We start from the raw sequence: 13,142 nt of genomic DNA, 5'->3' as shown, positions 1-13,142 counted from the left end.
TATCGTCGTGTATTAACCCATAAAGACTCAGTGCTACATTTGTGGCAGTTCCCAAATGCATTTTTGTGTCTATTTTTAACTTTTCTTAAGTGATTTACCCCCATTTATTATAATATTATATTCTGCATTTTGTGTTTTTTCAGTCAAAATCATGCGTTGTCCTATATTTAATTTACTGATCATGTAGATGTTCATAAAAGCTCAGAGTAAAGTTGAGGGTTATTATGTCAGAAAGAGAGAAAATTGTTGAAAAAGTGACTTTTTTAGCAAAGATATCCATAACTTGATGTAAAAACAAGTGTCTCCATCCACTGTCATTGATCCAACTCCGTGGGTTTTACTGGCGGATCCATGTTGTAGAAGATGATGGTGTTTCTATGGTAACTACAGAGCCCCTGAATGTCCAAATGGGTCATATCTGATGACCATGAAAAGACAATAAACTGCATTTTACACCAATTATTTACATGTATTAATAGGATTACTGGATAAACAGGTATTAAACAGTTTATATCAGTAGATGTTTTTGGTTTGTTTGGGTCTTCTATATGAAGCAAAAAAAAAAAAAAAACCTTCACTGTCTACTTTTCATTTTGTAATAATTTCTACTGATTTGTTTCTTCATTTGCTTTTGTAATACATTTGTTAAATTGTAAATAGACTTTATGGACCTCCTGTGTGTCATTAATACTTAACTTTGAATGTGTGAAACATGCAAATGACTGCATTCATAAACTTTACCTTCTATAACTCAGGTCTCTGTGATTCTGTCTCTAATGACCTTATCTGACCTTGTGTGTGTGTGTGTGTGTGTGTGTGTGTGTGTGTTTGTGTTTGTAGGTTGGGGGAGGACTGGGAGACGTATTTGCTGCTGTTGCTGTGGCTGCTGCTCTACTGTTTCTGGGTGTTACCACAGATCGACCTGAAGACACTGCCCAGCCTGTTACTTAACATCAAACACTAAACATAGTGTACACACACACACACACACACACACACACACACACACACACACACACACACACACACATAGGACTTACTACCACTTCAACATACACACAGCTCAACTGCCATTCTACGTTCTCTGTACATGACACTAAACTCCAGATTAAGTGAAGGCATTTAAAAGGTGTATATTTCAAACTAATAGAGCCTTTTTTTCTTATTTAGTTTTTTTTTTTCTTTTTTAGCTTTAAATGTGGCTTAAAGTGATTTGTACAAAACAAGGGGCACTGTTGGACACAAAGCATTTTGCAGAAAAACCTGTTATCTGAAAAATAGTCGGAATATTAAGGAGAAAAAAATAGGCTACTATCATATAATACAGTGATTTTACTAATTTAACTCAGAATATTATATGAATATTGAAAGAAAAGGTTTATAAACTTTTGTAAAGGATAAAAGAAATTTAAAGTTTTCGTTACATGATATAACTTTATCATGTTTAATGACATGATGTTGAAATTAAATCATAGACAAAAATACACAGCCTGGCCAAAAAAAGTCCCACACTCTGAATAGATCATTGATTATTACTTTTGTGACGTCACCACATTTATTTCTGTAATTTTTTTGGACACATAATGCCAAAAAATGACCAAAACTGACCATCTGAACCAACCTCAGATCATAACCCTAACCCCCACAGGCTTGTCCTGTAGACACTAGGCATGATGGGTAATCACTTCATCCCCTTCTCGTCTCACCCTGATGCACCCGTGTGTCTGGAACAGGGTCAATCTGGACTCATCAGACCACATGACCTTTATCCATTGAAACACAGTCCAGTCTTTGGCTGTTTCGGAACTGAGAAGATATCTGTTTGTGTTGGGTGGAGCGCCCCCTTCAGGTTAGGGATGAGTCAGAAAGGGAAGCTTTTAATTCCCAATCTATAGTCCTACTCTCACTTACAAGTTTTTTTCATTTAACCGATAAAGTCCCATGAGATTGAGATCTTTTTTTATTAGAATGACCTAGCCAAGACGTCAGCAGCACAAACCATGATGAAAAACAAGCTGAAAGATCGGTGATAACATTAGATTTGAAAATTAGAAAAACAGGTAACAGTTTAGTAATAACACAAAGTAATAATAATTTTGGATTAGATTTATATAGCGCTTTTCTATTAATGCATATTCAAAGCGCGTACAGAGGATCCATTATTCATTCGCTCTCACATTCTCCCTCTGGTGGTGGTAAACTACATTTGTATCCACAGCTGACCTGGGGCAGACTGACGGAAGCGTGGCTGCAAATCTCCGACCACCACCAAACATTCACACACATTCATACACCAGTGTGAGTAGCAGCACTGGAGGCAAAGAGGGTGAAGTGTCTTGCCCAGGGACACAACAGCACATGGACAGAGTGGGATTCGAACCGCCAACCCTTTGGTCATTTGATGACCCACTCTACCATCTGAGCCATGGCCGCCCCAATAAGAGTTTGACAAAATCTTAAAAGTGCAATATAGTTTAGGTCACCAGCAATTAAAAAAAAAAAAAAGCAAGATCAGGTTGAGGTCAACAATTAAAAACACAGGTACTGTCCAGAGGATTCTCTCTGAGCCTGTTTAAATGACCATAAAAGTCCCATAACTGTGATTAATCAGATAATTGTAACAATCAGATCTGACACATTTACATGCACTTAAGAAATGCAATAATTGAAAACCCTTTAGACGCTCCAGTCCATTATCGGATTTTTTCTGGGTTGTACATATGTAGTGATGGTAGACTCAAACTTATTGTCTTCTACTCATGTTTGACTACGTAACTTCTGTTTGCTACTATTTTAACTGTTTTTACACATGTGCAGATGTAAAAGAACTAAATAAATCAGATTAACCTGTATCCATGCAGGAAGACATCAGAGTATTGGGGAGAAATCTAGGTGTGTTAATCTGATTTATTATAATCAGATTACTGCTGTTCTCTGATAAAACGGATCAGATTATACTCTTTATTTGGTCACTTGAATAATGTGGTAACTCCAGAAATCAGATGATGATTGGAGTGTTGGTGTGGATGTAAACATGCTCAGTGTTTAGTCAGTAAGACGGTACGAAAAGCTTGTAGAGAGATAAGTTCTGGTATTTCCAGCTCAGATTGAAGAGTTTTTCAGTTTGAACCCTTGGAACATTCAGATAATAAATATCACATGTCCACAGGGCATAAGGCAGTGTTTTTCAGCCTTGGGGTCAGGACCCCACGTGGGTTCACCTGGAATACAAATGGGTCGCCTGAAATTTCTAGTAATTGATAAAAAATTAAAACCTACTAATAAAAATTTACAGTATATAGCCTGAATGTTGCCTAAAATTAACGTTTAATTGTAACAAATTATAGCAAACTACAACACGATCAGAAACAAATTAATTTTAGCAAATAAAATGTCTCCATTTTGAATGTCTTGGGTCGCCAGAAATTTGTGATGTTAAAATGGGGTCAGGAGCCAAAAAAGGTTGGGAACCACTGGGTTAACCCCTTCATTCAGATGTGTACACTGGTTTCAGATGTTTGCGGCACAAGATTTTATCAGTTTGAGAAAGAACAGACTATACCAAACAACTTAAAAAGGGGACTGGGAACAGTTAATGCAGAGTTTTTCAACCTTGGGGTCCAGACCCCACATACATGGGGTCGCCTGAAATTTCTAATAATTGATAAAAAAATTAAAACTTACTAATAAAAAATTACATTATATAGTCTAAATGTTGTCTAAAATTAATGTTTATTTGCAACATAGTATAGCAAACTATTACATGATCAAAAACAAATTAATTTCAGCCCAAAAAAATGTCTCCGTTTTGAATGTCTGGGGTCGCCTGAAATTTGTGATGTTAAAATGGGGTCACGAACCAAAAAAAGTTTGGAAACCACTGGCATAAGGGCTATTGGTTCTTTGAAGAAGAGAATATAAATACGACGAAACCGACCTGAGAAGAGTCTTGTAGATCAGTAAGAACCAATGGATGAACCTTCAGGAGCTGAATGAACCCACGCAGCTTTAGTGTGGAGTTCACAGTGGAGAGGGAGGAGACCACAACCAGTGATAAGAAGAAGGGAAGGAAAGAACCAGATACAAGCTGTACTAACGGGTCTCATCCCCAGGGAGGGGGGCTCAGCTGAGGGGGGGGGGGGGCTGTCTGGTCTCTGACAGGTTCAACCAGGAGGAGACCCCGGGCAGACCCAGGACCTGCCAGAGGGATAATAGCTCTCTCATTTGGCCTTAGGTGGGGGCTGGGGAGAGGGAAGTCTGCCTAGGCCACTGACCCCATGACGTGGACCCAGATTAGCAGAAGATGGATGAATGGAAGGAAGATACTTACTGCTTCCATCTGAAACATATTAGAGTCACTGCAGAGATTATCCAGTGGAAGGATCCAACCTATTTGCATAGTTGTATCCACATCAGGACTTTTTTTTTTACCAGGCTGTGTATGTATCAAAACCCATAAAGACCCAGTGCTACTTTTGTGGAAATTACAAAAATTAATTTTTCTCTTTATTTAACCTTTCTTAAGTGATTTATCACCATTTGTTATAGTATTATCCTCTGTATTTTCGCATTTTTTCATTGAAAATCAGATATTTTCCTGTATTTAATTTACTGATCATGTATATTAATTATCATGCTAAGATTACATATGAGGATTATTATATCAAAAACAGAGAAAATGTGACTTTTTCAGCAAATATATCATTCACTGAACATAAACTAAGTGAGCCCATTCACTGTCATTGATCCAACTCCATGGGTTTTACTCTTGAATCAATGTTGTAGAAGATGACGGTGTTTCCACGGTAACTACGGAGCCTCTGAACGTCCAAATGGGTCATATCTGATGACCATGAAAAGATGACAAACTGTATTTTACACCAATTATTTACATGTATTATTAGGATTCGCGGCATTGTACCTGTGGTGCCATTGCATGATAGTGCCCTCCCGTGGTGCAACAGTAGCATTGCACCCATACGTCCTCCCGTGCTGCAACATCGGGACACGCTTTGGACAAATGTCGGAATACAAAAATTACACTAATACCTTTTACTTTAGGGGCCATAAAAAGCCCTACTTTAGTCTCAAGTGGGCCAAAACAGTAAAATACTACCATAAAAACCTACAAATAATGACAATTCCAAATTTTTCCTCTGTTTTAGTGTAAAAAAAGTGAAATTACATGAAAATGTGTAAAATTTAAAACTAGCCTTTCACAAAAAATATGAAAAACTAGAAAAGTGTTACGAGAAGTAAGTGCAATTTGACGAATATTCTGTCAGTTACTAAAATATTTTGTGTATTTTCAGATAGTTGTAATGCACATTTACAAATGATAAGCAGAGGCAAAATATAGTTAAAATTGCACTTATTTTTCTTAATAACTTTCAGTTTTTTCATGGTTGTTCATGGTATTCACATTTTTAAAAGGGCAGTTTATAGATGTAAACGTTTCCATAATGTAATTTTACTGTTTTCACCATAAAACACATTGAAATGTTTGGAGTTGGCATTATCTATATATTATTATTATATTAATTCACTGTTCCGGCCCACTGCAGATCATATTAGGAGGATGTGGCCCCTGAACTAACATGAGTTTGACAACCCTGGATTAGAGGATCAGAAGTTATTAAACATTTTAGATCAGTAGATGATTTTGGATTCCAGTGGCTTTTTTGGGTCTTTATGGGTTAATAACACTGGTCAACAACAAATTTATTGTTTAAGTTTTTTGAGCTGATTTAGGATAATTTTGGTGTGCTGAATCCAAAAATCACATTAATTTTGCTCAATCAGGTCAACTTTCTGAACTATGCTACATATTGGCTTTTTAACATTTTTGCTTACATTTATGGGCATTTTCACATCATATGATACAAAATTCTTTCATATTTCTTGCAGTAAACGAGTTGTGAAGATTTTACTTTTGCCAATTTATGATTAATGTTTTTTTTAATATTACAGGTGAATGAAATGGCTTCGACTAGAAGATCTTGCAAAAATAAGCCTGACGTATTCTGCTACAACTGCGGTGAACACACCATTGTACCTAACAGGAATCAAGTCACAAGTTTCATAAAGTGTGCTTACCAATCTTATTTTGGTATTAATTATTATATTTTGTGAGAAGATCAAATTTTTCAAAATCAAATTAGCTGACCTGATTGAGAAAAACAGATGTCATTTTTGGATTTAGCGGTGCAAAATGGTCCTAATTCAGTTGAAAAAACGTAGACTACTTGCAAAAAAAATTTTTTTGTAACCCAGTGTAATAACTCATGTCATTACTTTGACAAGATTTTTTGGTTTGTTTGCTTTAAGTTTATGATTTTAGGGAAAAAAATGAAGGATAAATCCAACTAAAACAAATAAAATTATTCTAACATCTAATAAAAATTCAAATAAAGTGATTTAAAATTGCAATTTTAGATACTAAATCCATTGGTATTGTGAAGTTACGAGAGTAGAATCATTATTTTGAAAGGAGAAATCAAGAAAACGCTAAAGTAACTGTCTTCATATTTCAGTGGCTTTATCTCCAACAGTGGCCCTCGTCTTCATATCACAGACCTGCTCCTGTTTTATAGACACAATAAGGCGTGTTGTGGTTTATTGCTGTGTAAAGCCCATAGACATGATGTTGTCAGAGTATATGAGTGTACAGCACTAACTCACCTGTAGATACAGATGTACACTATGGGATGTATGGATGCACAGTTGCCTGACTCTGAAAAGCCATTTTGTCCAGCTCAGGATGTTGAAAGTGCAACTATTTTAGCTGGAAACTACACATTGGAGATAGAGAATGAGAATATATGATGATAAATCCACTTCCTGTACTATTGTAAAGAAATGATCCGTCTGAATGAAAGCTGATGGGGGTATCTGTTGCACTTTTGACATCGTATACCAACTGCCAAAGATAGTGCTAATAGAGAAAGTATCCGACTCACCACATCCCCAGGAATAATGGAAATATTGTTTTTAACACATAGAAAGTCTAGTTCCTCTTGTATTAAACCATATCCCCACTTCTATATTGTATTATAGTCAAAGCAGAATATGTATTTGTAATATTTTATGGCTCATAAGATGTATGAATGGATTTTTAAACAAAAGTTTTATGATAAATTCTACGAAATGTTTTATGTGATTCAGCTCTGCTTAAGCTCGTCCAGGCCTGTCAATGGAAACAGAATGCTTTACAGTGGAATCTGAATCTTTCTACATGTTATTTTTCAATAACCAGCACTACGACAGACATTTATTCCATTCATCTTCGTCATCACTACCAGCCCTGCAGCCATAAGCGCAAACTGAGTTTCACCGTCAGCCTAATGTTCATGCTAATGTTTACTCTGATAAATGAGTCCTCCGTCCTCAGAGGACCAGCAGGAAAGCCATGTTTTTCCCAGTTCAGGACTAAACGATGGTCACAATCACAGTTCAAGAGTGTGTGAATGTGGTTTTGTTCTTTAATCCTTGTGAGAACAGAAGCCGTGTCCCAGTTCCATATGATATAATTAATTCGTACCCCATTTACCATAGAATCATCAGAACAACAGTTAGATTCAACCAGTGCATGTTTACATATCTTTAGCCTCATAGTATAACAGTCTAAGTCATATTCTATGTCACAGGTGTCAAACATGTGGCCCGGGGGCCAAAACCGGCCCGCCAAAGGGTCCAATGTGGCCCCTAGGATGAATTTGTGAAATACAAAAATTACACTGAAGATATTAATAATCAAGGATGTTAAAATCATTTTAGGTCAATTCAATCTAAAGTGGATCAGACTAGTAAAATATTATCATAATAACCTATAAATAATGAAAACTGCAAATTTTCCTCTTCGTTTTAGAATTTTAAAAAAAGTAAAATTAGAAAAAAAAAAAGTAACATTTACAGACTCTCCTTTTACAAAAAAATATGAATAACCTGAACAAATATGAACAATCTGAAATGTCTTGAGAGAAGTATGTGGAATTTTAACAATATTTTGCTAGTTACTAAATCTTTAAGTTGTGATGCACATGCATAGCATAAATGATCAACTTAGGCATAATATTGTTAACAATGTCCTTTTTTTTAAAAGAATATTCAGGTTGTTCATATTTGTTCATTTTACGTTCAAGTACGGTTCATAGGTGTAAACATTTTCATAATAGAATTTTACTTTTTTCACTCAAAAACATGTAGAAAACTTTGGAGTTGACATTATTTTTAAGTTCTTATCCTATTATTTATATAATTTTACTGGTCCGGCCCACTTTATATCATATTAGGCTGTATGTGGCCCCTGAACTGAAATGAGTTTGACACCCTTGCTCTATGTGGACAAAAGTATTGGGACATGTTGAATTGAGGTGTTTCTTTTCTAACAGGGTCTTGGATACAAAACAGTAATGACAAGTGTCATAATATAGTTTTATATTAGGATAAATATCATTACATTGGTTAGTTTGGTTTAAATTCTTATCTTTGTTTCCAAAATGCCTCACCAATTTTTTTTTTTTTTTCTTAATTTTTTACCACAACTAACCATCTACTTTCTTCACATCTCATTCAGGAAGAAAAATCTGCCATTAAACTTTAAGGAAATATTGATGTTTATAAACTATATGGACAAAAATTTTGGGACATGTGTACAATTTGAGATATGAACATCAATATTTATTAATATATTTATCACAATATAATTCTATATTATGACATTTGACATTATTGTTATGTATCCAGGACCCTTGTTAAAAAAGAAACACCTGAATTCAACGTGTCCCAATACTTTTGTCCATATAGTTTATGACTTCAGTAATTACACTATGAGGCTAACGTTTGTACTTTAATCACTTATTATTCCGACCAAACGATGTGGATCAAGTTGCAAGAGCTCAAACCCAGGCAACTGCATGACAGCTCCTTTTTTTTGCCAAATAAATCCCATTTTATGACGATGCTTCACAAGACTTTACTCATACTCTGTCAACAACTCAACTGCACCCCTTAGAAAATTTCTAAACCTAAGCCCCGTCTTGAAATTTAACCTAGATGTACAAAAGTTTGTAGACACACATGGGGTGTAGACATAGTCGCCACAGCTTACGCTCATCAGTAAATCTACCATTTTGGTTTGAGACTTAACCCAAGTCACTTCAAATTTGACTAATGTTATTTAAAGAATTGCAATTTCTTTTTTTTGCTGAACAATCGTCATGTCACTGCTCTGAATTCTGTTCCTTTGACAGAATTTGTTCAAACTAGACCTAGACCAGGGGTGTCCAAATCCGGTCCTTGAAGGCCAGTATCCTGCTGCATGCTTTAGATATTTCCCTGTTCCATCACACCTGGAAGCCATTACATTGTTGTTGTTGTTTTCTCTTCATTAAACCTTTATTGAATGAGGTAGAGAATACAGACAATGTATACAACAAGGAAATAACATAACAGGTTTGCCAGGGGGATTGCACTACAGTACAAATGTCCAAATCAGAGCAAATACTGATGGTTTTTATGGCCTTTTTGTTTCCAGATTTATCTAACAGCTTTAAATAAAGTTTAACAACCTTTCAAAATGTAAATAATATTTGTTTGGGGTTTTTTGTTACAGAACTTACATTTGTGAATGAAAAGTTTAGCAAGTAAGAGAAATAATTATAAAAAAAAAGGTTGTTTTTGTTTTTTTTTTCCCTTTTTGGGGTATCTGTAATAACAAAGGAATATATTTTTCCATGATATGACAAAGTCTCTGAAAACATGGTCGATAATAAATCTGCTGAAGTCCTTCTACAGTTTAGCCCAGTGTTTTTCAACCTTGGGGTCGGGACCCCATGTGGGGTCGCCTGGAATTCAAATGGGGTCGCCTGAAATTGCTAGTAATTGATCAAAATAAAAAAACAACTTACTAATAAAAAATATATGGTGAACTGAGAGAGACAATCCCAATCCATAAAAGACATGACAAACTGAAGCTGAAACTGCAGCACTGTGGTTCTGTTTATCTGTCAAATGTTCATTGTGGTCGGTTTCAGATGCTGCAGCTCTTTCATAATTCATAGTTTCAGTTCTTGTTTGTTCAGTATTAATTGTCAGCCTTGTAAATCACAGCTGGACTGACTGTACATATCCTGACCAAGGAAAATCAAATTCTCTCTTTGTGCAGTAATCTACACCTGGATTTACTGCCTCCGTCCATAATAATAGACATTATATAGACTAAATGTCATCTAAAATGAATGTTTATTTGCAACATAGTATAGCAAACTATTACACGATCAAAAACAAATTAACTTTAGCAAAAAAAAAAAGTCTTTGTTTTGAATTTCTGGGGTCGCCAGAAATGTGTGATGTTAAAATGGGGTCACGAGCCAAAAAAGGTTGGAAACCACTGGTTTAGCCATTACATTGTTATCAGGCTTCTGTAAAACTAGACAATGAGCTGATCATTAATTGAACCAAGTGTGATGGGAGAAGGAAATGACTAAAACATGCAGGATACCAGCCCTCAAGGACTGGATTTGGGCACCCCTGACCTAGACTATCCAAATTTGGTTTTTATCAGCACCCCTTATGTTCAACAGGAAGTCCACCGGTCTAATTTGAATGTATATTTTTTTGCTCTATTTTTACTATTTATTTGGTTTGTACTCAAACAAACTCCTCCTCAACTCTTGACCCTCTTCAGAATGGATCGTTGGCATTAGGGATGTAATGATATGAAAATTTCATATCACGGTTATCATTACTATCGTGGTATTGTTGAAATTGTGCACAAAATGTTCAAAAAGTGCTTATACACACACTGAAATAATTTAACCAAGTTGTATTTTGAAAAAAAAAAACAACAACAAAAAAACCAAATAAAATAATTGGTACAATTATGTTTCTGTTGCAGAAACATTCAAATATTAATATTAACCCTATTTTGTCTGTTTTTCAGTCCTTTTGATTTTGCCTTTATATACTATATAAACAAATGTTTACTATACCCATGTTTGGGATCTGTTTTTTCAGCACAACTTTATCTATCTCATCTGTCTATTATTTTTTCACTTTAACATAAAATAAAAACATAAAAGGCCAGAAAACACCAAAAAATATAAAATCTGATTTGAAAAATGTATAGAATTCATTGCATAAATAACACACAGATGCTTAACGAACCTTTTCAAAGACTTTAAAAGTGAATAATGGTTCCAAATATTAGGTATATACAATTAAAACTGTAATTAATTAAAACTATACTCAAATATTTGACATAAAAGCAGATCTTTACATAGGTGTTTTTTCCCCTAAAGGTACGATAATGAAACACTGTTATCATGATAATTAGAATTTAAACAGTAATACTAACCGTCTGCAATTTTACTGCGGTTTATCGTTATACCGGTAATCGTTACATCCCTAATTGGCATCTAATGACCTTTGTGATAAACAGGTCTCGACACAGTTGCTTTTTGCTGAACTGTCTTTCCGTGGCAGTGTTGTGAAAGTCAATACTCCGGCAGAAATTCCTCAGCGTTGGGGTCTGGAAGATTTTAGAAATAAAGACTCCATCTGAGGTTTGGTACACACATGTATTATAGACTAATACAGGGTGGGGAAGCAAAATTTACAATATTTTGAGGCAGGGATTGAAAGACAGTGTATGAGCAGTTAGTTTATTGAAAGTCATGAGAATTTATTTGCCACAAGAAAATTGACATAATAGAAAATGTTTTTATTCTATGTGTCCTCCTTCTTTCTCAATAACTGCCTTCACACGCCTCCTGAAACTTGCGCAAGTGTTCCTCAAATATTGGGGTGACAACTTCTCCCATTCTTCTTTAATAGTATCTTTAAGAAAGTCGACATTGCTGTGTGATGTTCTATTGGTAGCATGTTCTAAAATGCCCCAAATAGCAGAATCCAGAGGGTTTAGATCTGGGCTAGAAGGCGGCCATAAACATGATTCCCAAAAATTGCTGAAGTTGGATTTGTTGCTGTTGTCAACAATTGTTTTGGTGTTCTTGTGTAAGATTTTAACTTCAAATCATATTTTACTGCATTTCTAACGGTCTTGTTGTCTACCTCAAGTTCAATTGCCATTTTTCTCATGGATTTGGTTGGATCCTTTAGGATTTTGGATTTGAGAGCTTTAATAAAAGCTTTGGTACGTTTTTTGTTGCTTCCTCCACTTCCAGACTTTCTCATAATAGTTTTGCTCATAGTCATTCTCTTCTTTCCATTATAAACAGTCTTTATGGACACTCCAACTATTTTTGAAATCTCCTTTGGTGTGACGAGTGTATTCAGCAAATCACACACTCTTTGATGTTTGCTTTCCTGATTACTCATATGGGCAAAAGTTTCTGAAAAGGTATGGATAATAGTGTTAGGTATGATTATGACATCAATATATGTTTGGTTTCAAAACAATTGACATAGTGCCTGCTGAGAAAAAACAACTAAATGTGCATTGTAAATTTTGCTTCCCCGCCCTGTACAGAAAAAAACCTCTTGGACTCCTACTCCACGCCCAACACAAAGTCTACCGTTTTAGTATGAATATGCAGCTTTTTGATCCGTTTTTTGACATTTCCGACTATTTTACTGTTTGCACAAGAACTATTTTTTATCTCCTTCGTACAACATCCAAAACGATGCCAAATCTGAAGCCGTCCCCCTTAATGGGCCCACCAACCCCAACCCCAACCTCAACCCCAGATCCAGATCCGGCCTAAAGTGCAAAGGCCCGATCATCATCACTTGTCATTATAATAATCAATTGAAATTTTGTGTGTAAAATCTACGTGGTCTTCCTTTAAAGGTGTCACCTGTGCATTGTGAAGACGCTGAATGCTCCAAACCTGTTGATAATGAATGTGCGGGTTAGAACACAGTGGAACATGACATATGTTCATTGAATTCACTCCTGTGCAGAAATCCCAGAACACATTTGTGAAAGTCATCAACTGACTCGAAAACTTGTACTAGTGCTTGGGAGGCAAGAAAAGAGGGAAGGCAGTTCAAGGTCATAACAAGGATACAGTAAGAGGGTGTGTTAGTGTCTTCGGTGACCATGACCACAGCCACACATCCCCCACCCCACCCCACCCCTCACCCACCCACCACCAAACACTGAAAGGAATGACCTAGTA

General features: G+C 35.7%; 1 protein-coding gene across 3 annotated transcripts in view; it reads left to right on the top strand.

Annotated features, from left to right (window-relative positions):
- The window catches only part of clmna (calmin a), a 113,502-nt gene extending 112,229 nt beyond the window's left edge, over positions 1-1,273 (top strand). For all 3 annotated transcript variants that reach the window (XM_030127391.1, XM_030127392.1, XM_030127389.1), the window contains one exon: positions 841-1,273. In XM_030127391.1, coding sequence (XP_029983251.1) covers positions 841-964 — 124 coding nt within the window. In that variant the 3' untranslated portion in view covers positions 965-1,273. The remainder of the gene's footprint in view (positions 1-840) is intronic.
- The last annotated feature ends 11,869 nt before the right edge of the window (positions 1,274-13,142 follow it).

The sequence above is a fragment of the Sphaeramia orbicularis genome, chromosome 22 (genome assembly GCF_902148855.1).
Source record: "Sphaeramia orbicularis chromosome 22, fSphaOr1.1, whole genome shotgun sequence".
NCBI lineage: Eukaryota > Metazoa > Chordata > Actinopteri > Kurtiformes > Apogonidae > Sphaeramia > Sphaeramia orbicularis.
Note: the sequence above shows the minus strand (reverse complement) of the source record. Positions and strands in the feature narration are given on the sequence as shown.